Source organism: Miniopterus natalensis, chromosome 10 (assembly GCF_054644295.1).
Source record: "Miniopterus natalensis isolate mMinNat1 chromosome 10, mMinNat1.hap1, whole genome shotgun sequence".
Taxonomy (NCBI): Eukaryota; Metazoa; Chordata; class Mammalia; order Chiroptera; family Miniopteridae; genus Miniopterus; species Miniopterus natalensis.
Window position 1 is genome coordinate 26,778,732 of NC_142090.1, and position 22,830 is coordinate 26,801,561.

Consider the following 22,830-nt stretch of genomic DNA (forward strand, 5'->3'; position numbering starts at 1 on the left):
TTCAGTTTATGTCTATACAGTGGCTCTAAAGTACAGTCAGGGAGTTCCTGACACATTTTCAGGGGATCCTTTGGTCAAAAGTATTTGCATAATATGTTGTTTTACTTTTTCAATCTCATCCTATCATGGGTATACACAGGGGCATTCCCACAGGCCACATGTTGGCTGATATCACAAAAGACTAAATGCAGAGCAGATATGAGACTCCAGTTGTCTCCTATTCAGCTGGACACTGAGAAAACAATGTTCCTGTTATAATTATTTTTCATAAAAATGTTATTTTTGTTAACATGTAATGTATTTGTAATTGTTATTTTGAAGGGAATAAATATTTTAAAAACATCTCAGTTTTAGTTGATAAATTATATGATAAATATCTATAGATAAAATGATAAGTATCAATAGATAAACCCACAAATACAAAAGTTTTGGGGTCCTTAGTAATTTTAAACAGGTTCTGAGACCAAAAAGTTTGAGAACAATTGGTCAATACTAGCATCTTTCTTAAAAAATCCTCATCCAAGGATATGTTTTCATTGATTTTTAGAGAGAGGGGAAGGGAGAGAGAGAGAAAGAGAAACACTGATGTACGTGCCCCAACTGGGGATTGAAACAGTAACCCAGCCATGTGCCCTGATGGAAAATCAAACCCAAAACCTTTTGGTATATGGGACAACGCTCCAACCAACAGAGCCATCTAGCCAGTGCAGCATTTATTTTTAATTGAAAAATATGTAATAAAACTATACCTAATATTTACACCTTTCCTTTTCACTTAAAAATATATCCTGGATAATAATGGTAAGAAAAGCAACACTAAGTATTTACTATTCGTGAAGTCCTGTGACAAGTGCTTTGCAAGGATTATTTCATTTTATTACTACCTCAACCCTATGGGTACTTCTGATGATAGATGACTGGTAGACCACACTCTTAGAATACTCACTACCTATGTAACCTTGAACAAGACTTACGTCAAGGGTTGTTATGAGAATTAAATGAGGTGATATTTGTAAAGCACTTAAAACAATACCTACAATACAGTAAACACTATAGAAATATTTGTCAGCATTTAGATGGTATTTAAAACTCTGAGTCCAAATGTAGTTATCCAGGGTTGTAAATAAAGAGACAGAGAGAAAAGAAGGTTCAAAACTGGCCAGGGACACTCAAATTTTGGTAGTCCGGAAGCTGAAGAGAATCTAGCCAGAAAGACTGTGAGATTTTAGAATAACTAAGAGAACATAGTTTCCTAAAATCAAGCAAATAAAATGTTTCTAGAAGGTTGTGATGATCTGCATCAAATGAGAGGACAGGATATTGAAAGAGGCAGTGTTGCAGAGACAGAGAGTGAAATAATAATGACAGGGAATGACTCAGAGGTCTGCAGAAAACTATAAAGAAGGTGGGAAAACAGGTGATGAAGTCTGAGAGCCCATCTGCAGATTTTGGGGAACAGAGGCAGAAAATGATCTGGAAGCATGCACAAGAAGCAAGGAAGACAACTATCCCACATCAAGCCTTCACATACTCCTGTCCCTTTCCCATCCCTCCAAATAAAGCCGCACCACAACCTTCTAGTTCATACGTCGGATTCCACTTCAAGGAATCCCATCTGAGACAAACAGGTCCCCAAACCATCCTGGTTCAAGTTAAGGGTTCTAGTAGAGGCTGATCAAATCTAGGGATGCTTTAGAGGCTTGTTCCACAGTAGGGGGAGCTCAGACTAACAAGTGTATAAAACCCGATGTCTGCCTTGAACAGATCTATCACTTCAGGATTCTCTAAACCAGTAGTTCTTAAATGGGGAAAAACTGTGTCCCCAGTGAGACATTTAGCAATGTCTGGAGATATTTTTGGTCATCACATTGGGTGGCAACAGGGGGAAGGTTGCTACTGGCATCTAGTGAGTAGATGCCAGGGATTGCTGCTTATACACCCTACAATGCAAAGTGTCCACAACAAAGACTTATATACTCCAAAATGTCAGTAATGTAAAGACTCAGAAACCCTACCCTAGACTTGGGGCAAAAGGAGCTTTGGTTTCTTTCATACAGGCAAACGATTGCATCCACGCCAGTTATCTACGCCTGTTCTGAGTGAATATGGCTAACGGGCCAGACCAGTAAGTCAGACTTATGAATTCTATTCCAAATCTACTCAAATAGGGCAGGCAAAGATAGAGGAAAAGCTTGTGGCTAGCTAAATGGTAAAGTTAAAAAGAAAACAGAAATTGTGTCATATATCAAATATTAAAGAGGCATGATTACCAAAAATGAGAACAAGCAAAAAGGTTTTCCTTTAAATTTGGGAAAGCAAAAAATGCAACCCTTTTCATTTTGAATAATAACACCTTACATGAAGTTCAAAAGACCACATGCTCTCTCTTAGCCCTGCCCACTGCCAATACATTCCTTCAGTAAGGTGCTTCCATTTTCTTGATTGCAAAAGGAAGCTAATTTGAGTTTTCTGGGAAAATATCCTGGGAATTCAAAATAATTCACATGTTGCTTTAAAAAGTGAGAAGCCATGAATCTTGACATAAAGGAACCTATGTGTTCTTACCTCATCAATAATTCACTTACAGTATCAATATATTATTAGACCCATAATCATCTACAGCTAGACTTCCTGGAATTTCCTTTCATTCTCTTTCAGGATATCTCATTAAGTTTTCCCTTCCTTAAGGGGATTCCAGAAAAAATTTTTTAGAGAGTCTCCTCTTTATATGGAAGGCATTCTGACTCTAGCATTTCTATTTCCACTTTAAAATATGCTCTAGGAAAGTTTCAACCAATGAATATGGGGAGAGGATGGCTGTGTCTTAAAGGAAAATTAGATCCTCTTGCTTAAAGGTTTTATCAGCATGCTGTCTGGAATTCAGTGTGCTGTTTTATCAGAGGCAGCTTCCCAGCAAGATGTTTTATGTGCATGTTGTTAAAGGAGTGAACCCCTCAGTGCTGTCCTCATTTATGTATGACCCATGACCTGAGAGGAGTCGGCCCAACCAACAATTGTCTCCTGCAAGGCTGGGACCAGCTGAAGCTTTAGCAGAGAAAGGGATCCTCAAACTCCCCTCCTCCATTTGGGTGTCAGGAGTTTCTGAAGGAAAGAGCAACTGTAATATTTCTCTTCAAAACACATCTTCAGCATGTCTGACAGTGTCTTTTACAGGACTGCTACAAATGTAGGGCCCACATCTACTGCATGCTCTATAAATCCAGTCAGAAAGCTACATGTGTTGGTATTCTAATAATATGACAGATTTTTTTAGAAAAGTAACCAAGAAGCAAACACATATAAATACAGATACACACATACATAAATATGTGTGTACATACATGTAGAAAAAAAAAGAGAGATTGTTTGACTTATTCATTCAAGAAAAAGAAATCAGAAGTATCCCAAAAAGTGCATCAGTGGAATAGGTAAGTAAATTAAGAAATACATATAAAATGGAGAAAAAAATAGGGGGGGAAAACTGTAAACATGTTTACTATTTACCAATTGTTTACACATAATTGCATTTCTTTTTCCCCATCACTCCCTCAATTACCCTTTTAGGTGAGAATCATTATGCCCAATTAACTTAAGACAAATGAAAAGCCCATAAAAGTAAGTTACCCTAAATCACAAAGCTAGTGAAGAGCAAAGCTAAGATTCACATCCAGGTTTTTGGACTCCCTAACCAGCATTTATTCCACTGTATCCCAGACTTTCCCCTCAGATCTGTATTTGGATTAGGTCAATAAGAGGAATTGTAAGTATAAAATAATATTAAAAATCAAACCATAGTAAAGATGTATTGGTTTTAATTATGTGAAATTTTATATGCATATATTAAAAATGATGATAATCCAAATGAGACTGATGGAAAACAACTGGAATTAAAAACATACAAGTTTGTTTTTCCTATGAAGCTGCTTGAGCATATAATACAGAAAATCACTAAAATCTGCTCCTCCAAGCATGCCTGTACCAGGCTAATTAAGGTTAAGAAAAAACAATATATATAAAACACCTGTTAAAGGCTAAATGCAGCTATGCCAGGTTAAGATAGAGAAATATCCTATCCTTCATAAAATTCTCAGCTCTTTCAGAGGCGAACGAACTGGTCAAGTTTCTCTGCAATATCAAGGGATGAAACTTCTGCAAGTTAAAAAGCTTGAGGGCAAGTTCATGTCTCTGTAGAAATCTCCTTTTCTTAAAATTAGCACTTATAGATGATAACAAACATTATTTAAATTCTTCTGTCAACCAAAAGAATTAAATTCTGAGAGATCCCCTTTGAAGTACACCTATCACCTTCAGTCAAATAAAATCACTTCAGAATCTTCCTCCTCTTGTTCCTATCCTCAAGTCTGGGGACAATACTGCTGTTTAATGGAGTAGCCAGAATCCAAGAACGCATCTCACTTAGGTCTTTACATGTTGCAGAAGAGTGGGCGTGGAGTGCAGGCCTCACCTCTAAAGAGTGACTGGGAATTCACATGAATCACTGCCCTTCCAGAAACAAACTGATAAAAGACTCACTAGGCATACACAGTCCTAAAACTGAGATTGGAGAAGATGCCACTTCTATCATGTCCCTCAGTTCTTTCATTTTTATAATGAGAGGTTACCTTGTCTCCTAATCCAGGATGACAGCAGAAGGAAATGTTGACCAAGGTTTTCTAAGATTGTATCTAAAAAGGAAATGGCTTATAAGTACAATTCACACTAGTGTTTCATTATGAAATTTTTATTTTTTAAAAAAGTAGAAGTAAAAGTTCCTCAATGGTTTCCCTTGAAACCATTGCTTTGATTTTAAATTATATAATAATAACCTCCCTTGTTCTCTTTCATTTTAAAAACTATATTTCTTCTCTTCTTATGTTGAGTAATACTAATAAAGTATCCTGACTCAAGAATCTAAGAAAATACTTGAAATAACTAAAATAAGATCAGATCATAATATTATTAAATTTTAGGGTAGCAAATTGATCCACAGTTTATTCAAATCTTCAAACAACTACACATAAAAAAAAAGTCAGTTGGCTAAAATGGCTGATCTCATTCTTGGCTTCTGACTAAGCCTCAAAAGTTTAATAAGGAGATTCCAAGATGGGGGTGAATTGAGTGGAAGCTACACTGATACTCTCCCCCAGGACCAAACTGGAATTACAACTCAAATATAGAAAAACTGCCCTGAATAATCAATTGCAACTGAAGACAAGCTGGAGAGAACCCTCATAACCAAGGACGAAAAGTGGAGACCACATAGAAACTGGTAGGAAGTGCGAGGTGCAAGAGGCCTGTCCAGCCTCCCAGAGGTAGCCGCTGAAGTTCACGAGGGATATCTCAGCTGTGGGGGGTTCCCTCTGAGAACTCTAGGGTCTAAACACCAAGCTGGGCTCCCCCACCCAGAGCACCAGAACTGAGAAAGGTGCCCACATAACATCTGGCACTGAAAAGCAGCAGGGTTTCTATCTGCCAGGAATAGATGGCTGCAAATGCAGGCACCCTCTTAAAGGGCCAATGCACAAAGTTTTGTGTGTAGCCACTCATCTTGGGCTCCAGCGGAGGGAGGGTGGAGTGGACTGGAGCTTAGTGGGAAGAGTTTAGGGGTGCTGGATTGGGGACAGAGCTCAGGGGGCACCCATCTGGATCCTTATGCTGAGTCATTCCCCCTTGTAGCAGGGGACATCTTTTTCAGGCAGACATTTGCCATCCAAGCAGCTTTTGCCTGGGGGGGGAAGCAATTGCACCTCCCAGTTGGAAAACCTCTCACCCAACCCAGTGGAGTTTCTGCAACCTGAAGTTCATTAAGAGATTAAATAACAATCAGCCACCCCACCCTGTGGAGTTTCTACAGCCTGAGGCTCATTAAGATGTTGAATAATAAATCAGCCTCTGGGTGCTTTGAGTTTTTGCCTGATCTGCTCTTGGACCCAGGGCTTGGAAAAGTAGACCTTGGTGGGCATCTTGGTCCTTTCCAAACGCACCCAGCCCCAGCAGAGGAAACCACAAGCTGTGGAGTGCATAAAGCTTCAAACAGGGTACTCAAGGCAAGTCACACACAGCATCTTACATTGGACTGCCCCAGAGACCATCCAAAAGACTGGTAAGTCCTAGCAGATCTACCTAATACATAGAAGCAAATCTAATCAGACAGCCAAAACAGGGAGGCAAAAAAACAAGCGCCAAGTGAAAGAACAAAATAATTCTCCAGAAGAAGAGCTAAATGCAAAGGATGTAAGCAATCTATTAGATATAGAGTTCAGAATATTGGTCATAAGGATGCTCAACAGCATGAGAAAAGATATGGAAACTATGAAGGAAATTAAGAATGACGTAGTAGAAATAAAAAAACACATTAGAAGGAATAAAGAGCAGATTAGGGGAAGCTGAAGATCGGACGAGTGAATTAGAGGACAGGGTAGAAAAAAATCAATCAGAGATCCAAAAAGAAAAAAACAATTAAAAAACAGGGCAGTTTAAGGGAGCTGTAGGACAACATGAAAAGTTACAATATTCACATCACAGGAGTGCCAGAAGAGGTCAAAAGTAAGCAAGGGTTAGAGAACCTTTTTGAAGAAATAATGGCAGAAAACTTCCCTAACCTGGTCAAGGAAAAAGGCACACAAGTGCAGGAGGCACAGGGAGTCCCAAGCAAGAAGAATACAAAGAGGCCCACGCCCAGACACATCATAATTAAAATGCCAAAAATTCAAGACAAAGCAACAAGAGGAAAGCAATCTGTTACCTCCAAAGGAGCTCCCATAAGGCTGACAGCTGATTTCTCATCAGAAACTCTACAGGCCAGAAGGGAATGGCATGAAGTATTCAAGGTAATGCAAAACAAGGATATGAAACCAAGAATACTTTATCCAGCAAGGCTATCATTCAAAAATAGATGGTGAAATAAAGAGCTTCCTAGACAAAAAAAGGCTAAAGGAATTTATCACCACCAAACCAGCACTGCAAGAAATTTTAAAGGGACTGCTATAATAAGAAGTTGAATAGAGAGAATGAGAAACATAGGCACAAAGAAATAAAATGGCAACATGATAAGTATCTAGCAATAATAACCTTAAAAATAAATGTAGTAAATGTCTCAATCAAAAGACATAGGATAGCTGAATGGATAAGAAAACATGACCTATAAATATACTGTCTACAAGAGACCCACCTCAGAACAAAAGACTCACACAGGCTGGAAAAAGAATACTAAAACTTCTGGAGAACTTTAAAGGGGAGATTGACAGCAATACAGTCATAGTAGGGGACTTTAACACCCCACTGACTTTCCTGGACAGATCTTCCAGACAAAAAATCAACAAGGAAACAGTGACTCTAAATGACACACTAGATCAGACGGATTAAATTGACACAGAACATTTCACCCCAAAGATAAAAATATACATTCTCCTCAAATTGCACATTGGACATTCTCAAAGACAGACCACACATCATAGGACACAAAACAAGTCTCTAAAGGTCACAAAGACTGAAATCATATCAAGCATCTTAGACATTTACACCACGGAATGCTATGCAGCTGTAAAAAAGAAGGATCCCTTACCCTTTGAGACAGCATGGTGGGACCTGGAGAGTATTATGCTAAGCAAAATAAGCCAGTCAGAGAAAGACAAGTATCACATGATATTACTCATTTGTGGAATCTAATGAACAAAATAAAACAATGAACAAAATAGATCCAGAGACATAGAAGCATGGAACAGACTGATAGATCTCAGAGGGAAGGCAGTGGTGGGTGGGTGGGTAAGTGGGGAAGAGATTAACATAAGAACTTATATGCATATATGCATAACCCATGGACACAGACAATACTGTGATGAAAGCCTAGAGTGGGGGGTGCAGGGTAGAGGAGATCAATGGGGGGAAAAAAGGGACATTTGTAATACTTTCAACAATAAAGATAAATTAAAACATTTAAAAAAGTTTAATAAGGGCATCTATTGAGATTTCTTTAATGTCAGTTGCTCTATTAAAAATTTTGCATGTATTATCCATTTAATCTTCACAATTCCAAGTAATTATTATTATTATTATTATTATTATTATTGTTTGTTATTGTTATCCTCATTTTACAGATGAGGAAACAGGGCATAGAGAAGTTGAGTAACTTGCCCGAGATCACTCATCTAGTACATTGGGAGCTAGAGCTGAACCCCAGACAGTCTGGATCCAATGCCCATGGGATCACCACACCATGAGTGGTATTCTCTGCTACAGCCATTCAGTGGGCTTCTCCTTCTCCAAGTCAGGTTCATTGCTACTGTTCCCAAACACAATTCAAACTCACATCTCTCATCATTTTTACTGCTTCCCTGGTCCTCCCAAGTCTTCTGGCACACATTGCTAGCCTTCTTTTGATGTAAACCAAGACGTTGGTGTCTCGTCCTGAAAAGGAAGATATAGAAGACCAAAATTAAAAAACAAAAGCTTTCAGCTGATCAGCAAGAAGAAATACAGAGGTCCATCTGCCATGTCCTTAAAGTAAAACCTCAGAGAGAACAGACTATTCCTCAGTTTTTCCTTACTTCCAGGAACACTCACAACTTAAAGTTGTTAGACTTCCAAAGATCAAATCATGTGACTAATTCTCTAATTCATGCTTTTGAGTTAGGATGTTGAATATTTGATAAATAAAATCATATGCCACAAAGTGCTGGGAAAACGAACATACCCACATTGCATCTGGTTTACAAGCAAAAATTCCACATTCTTCAAGTGTGCATGCTTTTGGTGAAGATGCAAGAGGTGAATCTCAGGTTGCATCCTGAAGAACTATTTTTTTTCCTTCTTGACATTCAGTCTGGAGAAGCCTCATCTTGAACTTCTGTTTTATATTATTCTTTCCCAAACATTAGTGACATCATAATCACCTCCAGGTCCCCAAAGCAGTCGATTTTAGATAGCAATGTAATACATTCCAGATATGACAATAGAGTAAGCAAAAAAATGAAAACTACCCTAGTGTTAGAGAAAGCACTGACAAGCTAAATAGTTATAATAATAGTCACCAAAATGGCTCTTAAAAAGTACATTAACAACTTCTTATCTTAATCTTTTATTTAATTATATGTCCTTTTGGATATGTTTCTAAACCAGTGAGAACATGCGTGTGTTTAATCCTCAATAAAAATACTATGTTTGAGAAAAATATGACACACCTGTTATAGATTAAATAGATGTATAATATGCAGCTATTAAAAGTTAAGACTAAAGTCCTAACTTCTCAAGTTTTAAACAATGAGAACAAGATGTATGCTGAAAATCTGTCAAGTACCTATAAATTATTTTAGAGATGTGATTATATTTTTTGGATATATTTAATTAATAGGTTGAAAGGATTTAGTTTTCAAAAGAAATAAAGAAAATTTCTTAAGTTATTTTATAGATATGTAATTTTATGTATTAATTTTCATTTAGTTCACAAAATAGACATTTACTAGTATCTCTTCAAAATTTGTTATACATACTTTTTAAAAGCAAGGTACATTTGATGATTAGAGACTTGATTTACACATACTTGCTGCAAAGTGATAATAAAAACCTGTGTATTAATGGGTTGTGTAAACATACTCACGTATACACAGGTCATAATGAAAAGATTTTGCTGCACCTTAGTCACAGGGAATACTGCACTCAGTCTCTGCACCAAATACAAGCGTAACACTAAAATTAAATTTTATAATCTCAAATATGATGGGGATACACTCTTACTCTCCAAGTGGCAGGAGGGAGAAATGAGGTGAGAAGAATGCCACCTTAAGGAAACAATCCAAAGTTAAGTTGATGAAAACACTCCCTCTCATGAGGATTGCTAAATTTCTGTTTCAACAACCAAGAAACTGACAAGTCAGGGGGCTGGGAGAATTCCAGAAATGATTTTGTTTTCCTGTTTTTATACCATTCCCCCAAAACATCACTGACTCTCAGTTCAGTGTTCTGCAGTGAAAGGTCATTATTTTTAATGTAAAAAAAGATAAATTAGGAACTCACAGCTCTTTCTCTCTGGAAGTCAACACCAATGCTTCCTAAATAAGAGCTAAATACTGAGACAATCACCAATAGCTGTTATATGCTTAATGGTCCTATTTCAACCCATGCAACAGAAGACCCATAAAATAAAACCTTTACTAACATTAACACTAATTTAAGTCCTGTTTCCCAATTAGGACTTATTGTTATGAGACAGAGAAGCAACTGATAAATAGATATATGAAAAAATTCTGGGAAGAAAGAAAGGTCACCACTAAAGGTTATTATCATTTATTTTTGGAATTAGGAATCTATGGGCAGAAAAGAGAACCTGAACATTAATTTGAACAGTAATGAAGCTAAAGTTAATTATGTATTGTACTCTTATGGGAAGAAAAAAACAAGAACAAAGAAAAGCAAAAGCCAGTATTTATTCCCACCTAGGAGAATCATAGTTTGAACTTGCCTGAAAATTTGCTCTGATTAATCATTTTACAATTCTGACCCCCAACACCTCAACCTGGAGGAAACCTTACTATGTTGGGCTTCATACTGGGATCCATGATGTTGTAGCTGCTGAGAACGCCGGTAACAGCCATCTCCAGCCTTCAGGGCCTGTTTAAACAGCTTTTCTGCTTCGGCAATAGTTGTTGCTTCCTCTTCAGCCAAGAGAATATAAGCAGTTGCACACCTGTCCATTCAGATAATAGCCACCATCAATTACAAATTCAAGGACGTTGTAACAGCTGTAGGAGTGCATGCAGAAGGGCAAGGCGTTAACACCAAAACATGCAGAGTGGCCAACTGGTTCATGCACCCATTTGTAGTTGTTGACACAAAGTAATGATACAAAAGAAATGTTTGTATTTTAGCTTGAGAGATAGTATGCATAGTGTTAGGAGCATGGGGATCACAAGTGGGCTCTGTCCCTTATTAGTGTGTCACTTTGGGCAAGTTATTACTCTGCCTCCCTCATGGAGAACAACATGGAATCAATTTGTTCACAATGTTGTGAAGGTTAAGTAAGGTGATGCATGTAAAGTGCTCAGTACAGTAGCCGGCATGTGGTACATGCTCAATAAATGTCAACTAATGATGGTGATAATAATAGCTATTATTAAATATCTCCTTCCAACACTCAAAGTTAGAGGTACTATATGTAAGTTTACTTCTGTTTACTAAATATAGAGTCTCTATTCTCAAACATAGATTCAGTAAATTAAGTAAGTTACTCATTGAAAGTAACAGTGCTTCAACACCTTATTACAGTTAGCACTGATTTTCTACATCAGAGAGGAACACTAGATCCTTCAGGCACTGTTATTTCTGAAGAGCTCAAAATCTGATTTAGCCTCAGTAGCAAACAAGAGTTAAACCTCATGCCTTTAACAATAATAGCTACCACTTATTGCTTAGCATATATTAAGCACTGTACCAGGCACTTAACATATATCGTCTCATTTAATACTTTCAACAACCCCCTAAGGTAGGAAGCCAGAAAGGATAAGCAGTTAACTAATGAACAAGGGGAACTTTTGGAAATTTAAACCTTCCAAATCATATAAGAACAACTCAACCACCAAAGAAAGGGAATGTAATAGAGAAATGCTGAGGCTAGAGCAGACTACGCGGGTCCTCATCTGCACAGATCCCTTCGGTTTCCTTCTTCTCCACTGTCTCTCTTGTGGTCATTTCCCTACTTAACAGAACCTCCATCAGACCACAAGAGAGAAAATAATTAAAGTAAAACCAAATGCTACTTCTACTATTCATAAACTGCAATGGCAGGTAGGAAAAGGAGGCTGAACTTACGACTAATGTGAGGTTTTAGGTTACTAGTTAATCTTAGCCTTGAGGAAGGGTCTTGTAAGTTCTTTAGCCGGTCCATAACAGTTTCAGGCAGGTCTGATCAATGGAGCTTCAACTGAATGTGGTGAGGTAGGGAGGAAAATGCCCAGAAAAAAAGCTGTAAACCAATTACTATGGAGGGCAGTAGCTAAAACTTGGAAAGAACAATAATGATGCTGAAACTGCCCAGTAATTCACTAGAGAAAATAACTGGAATAGGCATCAGGAAGCAATATTTAAGGCTTCAGATACCAACATATAAATATGGGTCAAGGGTAATGAAGTGAAAATCAAGATAATAGCACTGAGTAGTAGAGACAGTATATGAGAAATTAGCTATAAGATTATAGTTGGTGGACTGGAAACTCAAGACAGGTTGGGGCCAGCTTGTTTGCTTTATTCATTTATATTACAAATAGTATACCTTAGGAGGAGAGGCAGAGTAGCACTACTGGGTAAGAAAACATACATCTATGTGAAAATTCATGAGTTTGGGGTAGAAACATGCTAAGAGCTTGTGAGTGAAGGAGAAAAGAAAGAGCAATAGAAGGGCTAATGGTTGGGGAATACAGAACAGACTGCTCAGCAGCTCGATGGAAGATACAGATGATGCATCCTTTTCACAACACAATACACATACAGAAGCAAGAAAGTGTGGTGATGGGGTGTTGACCATCCAGATTATCTGATAGAAGTCTTATTTGGTTACAAGTAGGGCACCCAAAAGGTTCTTGACTTACTTTGGTAACAATTTTATCTCCCAGATGGTAGAGGAAGCAATTAGGGGAACTTCAACTCTGGACCTAATTCTGACCAAGAAGAAAAAAATAGTTGGTGAAATGAAAATCGATAGGAACATTCAGAGAGAGTTACTATGTCATTTTGGAGTTCAGGATAATCAAAAAGGATAAGGCGCACTTCAAAAAATTCAAAGAAAAGAGGCATGATTCAATGGCATGAGACTCAGAAGGAAATGGTTTAAGAAGGTTGGGTAGCATCCAAATGTCCAACTGTAACTGCAATCACTATCATCCTCTCGGGTAGAAAAGAGGGGTGACAATTAAGTAACCAATATGGCTGCACAGAGATCTCTCACAAGGTCAGATTTTTAAAGGGCATGTAAAAAAGACAGAAAGAGGGCATGTAATGAAGGACTATAAAAGAGTGAAATGAGCTTATAAGAATAATGTCAGGAGAGCTAAAACTCCAAATTAGCTTAAGCTTACAAACAAAACAAAAAATGCCAGAAGCAACTATCTATTCCCAGTTTTTAAATTATATTTAAGGCCCTATCACCACCCCTATTTCTCCAGAATCATCACAAAAATAAATAAGCAAAAAAGACAAATAACACAACAACAAGAAAAGTTTATAGTTAGTAGGAGCAGATAAAGAGAAAGCAATACTCTCTAATTCCTACTTTGTTCCTGGCTTCTCGATCAAGGAGAATGATTATCTGACTGAAAAAGGGATAAGAAATTAAACTCTAAAATGGGTAAAAAGATGTAAGATAGCAAATAATTAGTCTATCCTAAATGAACTACTATTCTGGGATGGGCAAATCCCAGGAAGCCAACAAACATAGGTAGGCCAAAGAATTGCTCTCTGTGGATAGTTAAGGACTCACAAAGAATGGAGAGGTACTAGAAGATGAGGTGACAAATGTGATATAAATGTTCAAAAAGGGGAAGAAGGTGGAATTCCCAAACTATAGAACAGTGATTTGGAAAGATATTCTAATGGATTATTAAGGGGATAGTTGCCAAGCATTTTTTTTAAAAGTAAACACTGGAGCTAACTTAAATTCACTAAGACTAAACAAATCAATTTGTGCTAGCTTAATTTACTCTAATAGATTTACTATCCATTAAAGATCCATAGCTACAACTGGCATTCTTAAAATCGAAACAGAGGAATATGGGTTGAATCATGGTATAACTGGTGGCTTAGTAATTGAGCAATACCAAAAGATGATGATTCATGAAGACATGAACCTGGAGGGTGGTTTCTATATGTCAAGTCACAGGGATCTATCCCTGACCCTGATATTTTTATCAGGAAATGGATGACACACAGAAGGAAGGCACATCAATTTGGAAGATGACAAAAGACCGGAAAATAAATATGCTGCATGAGAGAATCAGAAACCACATAGGTCAACAGGTAAATAACGGCAGGATTTCCAACTCTCAAGTGAATATTTTTTCTAAGACCACTGAAGAAGATTCTGAAGCCTTCTTCAGGAAAAAAAATCATAAAATAGTTTAACAATGACCACTTGGCAGGGAGTGTCGAGGTGATTCAAGCACCAGATGGGTGGCTGAGCTAAATGACCTTTAAGGTCTCTGCCAACTCTGGGCTTTTATGACTCCAACTTCAAGAATCTTTCCCATTTTCTGAGATCTCCAGAAGAGGTTTCCCAGTCTTCCTTGGTAACCCATAGAATGTTTAACAACACTAAATATAGCATTTCCTCTTATCTTTGCCTTGATCTTAAAATATTTTTAAAGTGCAATTTTTTCACCTTAGGTTTTTATTATGTTTTCCCCACTAGCAGAAGATCTATCTAGAAAATGTGATGGCACAGATGAGCATTCTACATCTGTAAAAATTTCCTTGTCAAAATGCTTTAGATATGTAAAGAATATTATTTATTTTATGTACTTATAATATCCCATGGATAGCCCTTGAAGGATTTAATTTAGCATCACAGCAAACCACTGAATTGCTCCCTAAAATTGCTAAAACCACCTTCACAAAAAGTTTTTTTAAAAACTAATGACCCCCCAAAATAATCCTCAAGTTCAAATGCATAGTTTAATATCAGTATCCCATCAATAGCAACTGACTACATTCAGCAAAGAATAAGATTTCCTTTTTAAAAGCAGGATTTTCCCTCACTTACTCATTTATCTCTAAGGCTTCATGGGCTGCAGAAATCCTAGCTTGGGGGTTTCTCTCTCTCCAGGCTTTCTGCATTACTATTTTAGAAAAAGAGAAAAAAAGCAAGTCAATCAATACACATGATTAGGAAGACTCAGTACAGGACAAAGCCTGAATCAGTAGCTTTAGGCTTGGATTACAACGGAATATTTCACTACCAAGAGGCTCAGCCCAAACCTCCAAAGTCACACAAATACATTCTAACTTGCCATTCTACTGCCCTTCAATTGCTGATATCAAAATTTTCTTATGCTCACAAAACAACAGATCTAAATCTTATAGACTAATTCGTAGTCTATAATCTTAGAGACGATCTTTTTTTAAATATATATATTTTTTATTGATTTCAGACAGAGGAAGGGAGAGGGAGAGAGAGACAGAAACATCAATGATGAGAGAGTCATTGATCAGCTGCCTCCTGCATGTCTCCGACTGGGGATCAAGCCTGCAATCCCGGCATGTGCCCTGACTGGGAATTGAACCGCGATTTCTTGGGTCCTAGGTCAACGCTCAACCGCTAAGCCATGCGGTTGAGACAATCTTAATCAAGAAGAGGCACTCTAACAGACATTTAATATTTCTTTTGCTCATTAATGTTGTTTGTTGTTAAAGAATATATATTACTGTATACATTTTGATGACATTGCTACTAATCTTTTCCTTTTACACAGATACAACATAATTTTTATTGGTCATTTCCCCAAACACCTGCTATAGGCTCTGGGTATTAGAACATTTTTAAACCATTTGAAGAATTATCAGTTGGGTCAGAAGAAAGTACAGTAGGCTTTTACTTAACATGTGTACCTGTTTCCGGCGTCTGCTGTAAACCTAGTTTTCATACACTAGAGTAGTTTGTATATTGTAGAAAGCTCAATGCTTGAAATATGTTCTACCATGGCAAAGAGAACCTTTTTAAAAAGAGTAACAATCTCCTTATTGAATTTGTTCTATAAATTTGTTATCTTCTAAGTTACTTTCTTAGAAGCACGTATGTATTCCTTTTTTAAGATTTTTTTCACCTATTTAAGTTTAGTAAAATCAAAAATGCCAGTAGGATTATTTATAACTCAAGCAGTGTCAAATGCATGCTCAACAAAGGCTTTTCTAGGATGGAAAACAAATATGGATTCCAACAACCAAGGCCATGCCCCCATTCAATTCCAATGAACAATAAATAGATGCATAAATCACTATAATATACTCTTTAATCATTTGGATTCACTGAATCCCAATTTCTAACTAGAATATCATTAAGGAAACATGACCCTTTACCAGCTGGCATGGCTCAGAGGTTGAGCATCGACATATAATTCAGAAGATTCCCGGTCGGGGCACATGCCCAGGTTAAGGGCTCAAACCCCAGTAGGGGGCGTGCAAGAAGCAGCCGATCAATGACTCTCTCATCATTGATGTTTCTATCTCTCTCTCTCCCCCTCTTCCTCTCTCTGAAACAAATTAAAAAAAAAAAAATGAAAGGAAACATGACCCTTCATTCTATCTCAACCAAGGCTTTAATTAGCTTCATATAAGATTTATATGTATATAAAAAACATATAAATCAAACTTAGGAATTTCTTTAAATAATATTTTAAATTATAACAAGGGGACTTATTTCTACATCACTATTTCATTGTGACAAAGCCTTTATTTAGGCCTCAGAATTCTGGGTTCCACAGGTCAATCTCCAATTTACTTTTTGTTGGTGCTTTTTAAATTAAATATTTTTTTCAATTTTTTAATTATGTTGACATACTTTATTATATTAGTTTCAGGTGAACACCCCAGTGATTAGACATTAAATAATTTACTAAGTGATTATCCCGATAAATGTCGAATCCACCTGACATCATACATAGCTATTAGAATATCATTGACTATATCCCTATGCTGTATTTTACATCCCCATGACTATTCTTTAACAACCAATTTGTACTTCTTAATCCCTTCACTTTTTTCACACACACACACACCATCCCACCCCCTCAACCTCCTCCCACCTGGCAACTGTCAAAATGTTCTCTATCTATGAGTCTGTTTCTGTTCTGCTTGTTTGTTTATTTTGTTTTTTAGATTCAGTTGCTGATATGTATTTATTGCCATTTTATTGTTGATATTTTTTATCTTTTTTTTCCTTCCTCTTATTCTTTTTTTTCTTAATCCTCACCGTAGGATATGATTTTAATGATTTTTTTAGAGAGCGAGGAAGGGAGAGGAAGAGAGGGGGAGAGAGAGAAACATCAATTGGTTGCCTCCCATAAGCACCATGACTGGGGATGGAAGAGAGATTAAACTCGAAACCTGAGTGTGTGCCCTAACCAGGAATTGAACCCATGAACCTTCGGTGCACAGCACAATGTTCCAATCAACTGAGCCACAAGGGCCTGGGTTTCTTCTTCTTCTTAAAGAAGACACTTTAAATTCACATAATGAACTCCTTTAACTTTTTCTTATCTGGGAAGCTCTTTATCTGTCCTTCAATTCTAAATGGTAGCTTTGCTGGGTAAAGTAATCTCGGTTTTAAGTCCTGGCTTTTCATCATTTTAAATATTTCTTGCCAATCCCTTCTGGCCTGCAAGGTTTCTGTTAAGAAATCACCTGACATTCTTATGGGAGCTCCCTTGTAGGTAATTAATTGCTTTCCTCTTGCTCTTTTTCAGATTCACTCTCTGTCTTAACCCTTTTGCATTTTAATTATGTGTCTTGCTGTGGGCCTTCTTGGGTTCACCCTGTTTTGGACTCCGAACTTCCTGGGCTTGTAAGTCTACTTCCCTAACCAAGTTCGGGAAGTTTTCTGTCATTCTTTTTTCTTTTTTTTTTCTTTTTCCCCATTGATCCCCTCCATCCAACATCCACTCCCCCCAAAGCCTTCACCACTTTTGTCTGTGTCCATGGGTTATGCATATATGCATATAAGTTCTTTGATTAATCTCTCCCCACCCACTCCCCCAAGATTGTGATTTCAATCTTCTTGAACTTGTAGACACTTGTTTTGTGCCCTAACATGTAGTCTACCTTTGAGCATGACCCATGTGCACTTATCCTTATTGTTGAAAGTATTACAGATATCCTCCCTTTTTTTCCCCATTGATCCCCGCCCCCCAACATCCACTCCCCCCAGGCTTTCACCACTTTTGTCTTTGTCCATGGGTTATGCATATATGCATATAAGTTCTTTGATTAATCTCTTCCCACCCACTCCCCCACCTACCCCTTCCCATTGATGTTCATCAGTCTGTTCCGTGTTTCTGTGTCACTGGATCTATTTTGTTCCTCAGTCAATTTTGTTTATTAGATTCCACATATGAGTGGGACCATGTAAAACTGAATCAGGAAGAATCAGAAAACATGAATAGGCTAACAACAACTGATGAAATCAAAGCAGCAATAAAAAAACTCGCAGCAAACAAAATTCCTGGTCTGGATGGCCTCAGAGGAGAGCTTTCTAATTCCTTAAGTTGTAGGGTTAGATAGTTTATAAAAATTTTTCTTACTCTTTGAGGTAGGCCTGCAGTGCTATGAACTTCCCTCTTAGGACTGCTTTTGCTGTGTCCCACAGATTTTGGGTTGTTACGTGATCATTTTCATCTGTTTCCAAGAAGCTTTTCATTTCTTTCTTGATCTTATTGGTAACCCATTTATTGTTTAAAACCATGGTATTGAGCCTCCATGTGTTTGAATGTTCTTGAGTGTTTTTACTGTAGTTGATTTCTAATTTCATGCCTCTGTGATCTGAGATGCTCGATGTGATTTCAATCTTCTTGAACTTGCAGAGACTTGTTTTGTGTCCTAACATATGGTCTACCTTTGAGCATGACCCATGTGCACTTGAGAGGAATGTATATTCTGCAGCTCTGGGGTGAATTGTTCGGCAAATATCAATTAAATCCATCTGATCTAGTGTGCCATTTAGAGTCACTGTTTCTTTGTTGACTTTTTGTCTGGAAGATCTATCAAGTGAATTCAGTGGGGTGTTAAAGTTCCCAACTATGACTGTAATGCTGTTGAACTGTCCCTTAAAGTCCTTAAGGTTATTGATAGGTCCTTACTTATTGCCATTTTAATTCTTTATGCCTATGTTTTGTTCTCTATCTCTTCTTATTACAGCAGTCCCATTAACATTTCCTGCAGTGCTGGTTTGATAGTGATAAACTGCTTTAGCCTTTTATTGTCTGGAAAGCTCTTTATTTCACCATCTATTTTGAATAGCCTTGCTGGATAGAGTAGTCCTGGTTTCAGATCCTTGTTTTGCATTACCTTGAATACTTCATGACATTCCCTTCTGGCCTGTAGAGTTTCTGATGAGAAGTCAGCTGACAGCCTTACGGGGACTCCTTTGTAGGTAACAGATTGCTTTTCTCTAGTTGCCTTTAATATTATGTGTCTTGAATTTTTGGCATTTTAATTATGATGTGTCTGGTAATGGGCCTCTTTGGATTCTTCTTGCTTGGGACTCTCTGTGCCTCCTGAACTTGTGTGACTTCTTCCTTTACCAGGTTAGGGAAGTTTTCTGCCATTATTTCTTCAAACAGGTTCTCTAACCCTTGCTTACTTTCAACCTCCCTTGGCACTCCTATGAAGCGAATATTGTTACATTTCATGTTTTTCCCACAGCTCCCTTAGACTGCCCTCCTGTTTTGTATTTGTTTTTCCTTTTTGGATCTCTGATTGAGTGATTTTTTTCTACCCTGTCTTCTAATTCAGTGATCCAATCCTCAGCTTCCTCTAATCTGCTCTTCAATCCTTCCAATGTATTCTTTATTTCTGCTATGCTATTCTTCATTTCTGGCTGGTCATTTTTCAGAGTTTTCATATCTTTTTTCATGCTGTTGAGCATTCTAACAATCAACTCTGTATCTGAGACTACTTACCTCCATTTCAATTAGCTCTTTTTCTGGGGACTTCTCTTGTTCTTTCATTTGGGGCTTGTTTTTTGGTCTCCCCATTTCAGCTGCCTATTTGAGTTTGTTTCTATGTATTAAGTAGGCCTGCTAGGACTCTCAGTCTTTTTGGAAGGTCTCTGGTGCAGGCCAATATCAGACGCTGTTTATGACTGGCCTTGAGTACCCTGTTTGGAGCTATCAACAACCTTAGGCTTGAGGTCCCCTCTGTTGGGGCTGGGTGTGTTTGTACCGGAACAAGATGCACACCAAAGTCTGCTTTTCCAAGCCCTGGTTCCAGAAGCAGATCAGGCAAAGAATCAAAGCACTCTGAAGTCTACCTCTGCCTGCAGGCTGATTAATCTGATTATCTTAATGAGCCCCAGGCTGTACAAACTACAGGAGGTAGGACAAAAGGTGTTCCACCAGGGTGGGGCAATTGCTTCCTCCTCAGGCAAAAGCTGCTTGGAAGGTAAATGTTTGCCTCTGCAGTATGGGGGAATGACTAGGCACAGGAATCCTGAGGGGAGCCCTCTGAGCTGTGTCTCCAGAGCTCACAACCCTAGGTCCTCCTCACACAGCTCCAGTACACTCTGCCCTCCCTCTGCTGGAGCCCAAGGTGAGTGACTGCACACAAAACTTTGTGCATTGGCTCTTTAAGAGAGTGCCTGCAGTTCCAGCTGTTTCTCCTTGGCAGCCAGAAACCCTGCTACCTTTCCCAGCCAGATGTTATGTGGGCACCTTTCTCAGTTCTGGTGCTCTTGGCTGGAAGCCCAGGCTGGGGTTAGGCCCCAGAGTCCTCAGTGGGAACCCCCCCACAGCAGAAGTATCCCTCAGGAACTTCAGCTACTGCCTGTAGGAGCCCACAAGCCTTCCTGTGCCTCTGCACTTCCTGTCAGTCTCTATGCAGTCTCCACTTTTCCTCCTTGGCTATGAGGGTGCTCTCCAGCTCGTTTTCAGTTGCAGCTGATTATTCAGGATGGTTTTTCTATATTTTAGCTGTAATTCCAGTTGTAATTCCAGTCCCGAGAGAGTGTCAGTGTGTCATTATTTTTTCAAGTAGGTTTTCAATTTCTTGCTCTCTCTCTTCTCCTTCCAGGATCCCCATGATATGAATGTTATAATCCTTGAAGCTGTCCCAGAGGCTCCTTACACTTTTCTAGTTTTTGGATTCTATTTTCTTTTTGCTGTTCTGATTGGGTGTCTTTTGATTCTGTATCTTCCAAATATCTGATTTGATCATTGGCTTTACCTACCCCACTGTTGATTCCCTGTAATTTATTCTTCATCTCAGTTAGTGTAGTCTTCATTTTTGACTGGTTCTTTTTTATGTTTTCTATCTCAGTTGTTACATTTCCTATTCCTTGCTGAAGTTCTCACTAAGTGCATCTGCTTTTCCCCTAAGTTCATTGAGCATCCTTATAATCAGTGTTTTGAACTCTGTATCTAGTAGATTGCTTGTCTCCATCCTGTTTAGTTCTTTTTCTGGAATTTTGTTCTATTCTTTCGTTTGAGACATGTGTTCTTTGTCTCATGTTGGCAGCCTCCCTGTGTTTATTTCTATGTATTAGGTAGAGCTGCTCCATCTCCCAGGCTTGGTAGAGTGGCCTAATATAGTAGATGTTCTATAGGGTTCAGTGGCACCAACTCCGTGATCACTCAAGCTGGGTACTTGAGGTGTGCCCCCCATGTGGGCTGTGTACACCCTCCTCTTGTAGCTGAGCCTTGATTGCTGTTCACTTGTCAATGGGAGGGATTTACCCCCAGGATGATCAGCTGCAAGGACTGTCTGCAACCACCAACCTGTGAGAACTGTGCAGGGTCCCACTCCACAGAGCAGGACTTCCTTCAGCAAGTTCTGGTGCCTGCTAAGTCCACCCCTTGTATGTGTCACATGTGTAGGTAGTTGGGTGGTGGTATACTTCAGCATGGTCTGAAGCTGTCCACTGGGGCCTTCTGGGAGGTGCAGGCCAAGATCAGCTTCTTCCTGTGTTCTGCTGGGGGCCACTCGGCATGAGCTACAAAGGGATCTGCAGATGGCTGCTACTTGTGCTGGGGTTAGGTGCCCCAGTGAGGCCAAGCTGTGAACCAAGGCTGGCTGCTGCTAGTGCCAGGCCCTGGACCACTTAGCAAGAGGTATGGGGCTCACTGAGGTCAGATGCTGCTTGTTTGAGAGATTTTAGGAAAATCTCATGCATGAACCAAGATAGACCATTATTATGGAAAAGCCACTGGAAACAGCTTGGGTGTTCCTGAAAGTTGGGTGGGGTGGGGCTTCAGGGAATCACCAGGGTGGGACAAACTGTGAGCCAGGTCGATGGAGTCTCAGATATGGCACCCACCTGCTGGTCTGTGGGCAAAGTGCTCAGAAAATTAGCAATGGCCTCTGTTAGCACTTCTGCCTGGGAGAAAGCTGCTCTCCACCCACAGCTCTCACCTCAGTGCCAGACAATTCAGATCTTCCCCGTATGTGACTGGTGCCTTGCAAGCTATTGCCCCAACACTGGAGCTCAGTGGAAGTCTGAGTAAGTCCATGCATGGGCCCTTTAAGAGGAACTTCCTGGGGCTCCAGCAGCCCTCTGTCTCCCTCAGCTTCAATCCCCGCTGGTTTTTACAGCCAGAAGTTATGGGGACTTCTCTTCTCAGCACTGGAACCCTGGGCTGGGAGACCTGGTGTGGGGCTGAGACCCCTGCCTCCTCCGGGGGACCTCTGCAGCTGACATATCCCTCCCAATCTGCCACACATGGGTATGGGACTAGCCCTTTGGCATCCATGCCCCTCCTCCCAGTCTCAATGTGTCTTCTTCTTTAAATCCCTAGTTGTAGGACTTCCATTCAGCCAGATTTCAGGTCATTCTGAATGATGAGTTTTTCTGGAGTTTTGTTGTAATTTTGATGTGATTGTGGGAGGATGCAGTACCTCACTTAACAATGCAGCCATTTTGACTGGAATTCCACATCCCTTGGGGTTTTTATTTATTTTATTTTAATTAATTAATTTCTTTCTTTCTTTTTAATCCTCACCCAAAGATGTTTTTTTAATTGCTTTTTCAGAGAGAGAGGGGAAGAGAGAGAAAGAGAAACACTGATGTGAGAGAGGCACATCAATTGGTTGCCTCCCGCACGTGCCTCAACAGGGGCCGGGGATCGATCCCTTGGCTAGAATCGA

The 22,830-nt window shown here is 39.0% G+C and overlaps 1 protein-coding gene across 4 annotated transcripts in view; it reads right to left on the minus strand.

Moving 5' to 3' along the window:
• Window positions 1-22,830, minus strand: part of ST7 (suppression of tumorigenicity 7) — a 334,384-nt gene that overhangs the window by 149,532 nt on the left and 162,022 nt on the right. For 2 of the 4 annotated variants that reach the window (XM_087821056.1, XM_087821054.1), the window contains exons 6-9: window positions 14,744-14,819; window positions 12,579-12,647; window positions 10,527-10,681; window positions 8,309-8,406 (exon numbers count right to left, since the gene is read on the minus strand). In XM_087821056.1, coding sequence (XP_087677182.1) covers window positions 8,309-8,406; window positions 10,527-10,681; window positions 12,579-12,647; window positions 14,744-14,819 — 398 coding nt within the window. The remainder of the gene's footprint in view (window positions 1-8,308; window positions 8,407-10,526; window positions 10,682-12,578; window positions 12,648-14,743; window positions 14,820-22,830) is intronic. The other 2 variants (XM_087821058.1, XM_087821055.1) reach the window with 1 other exon arrangement.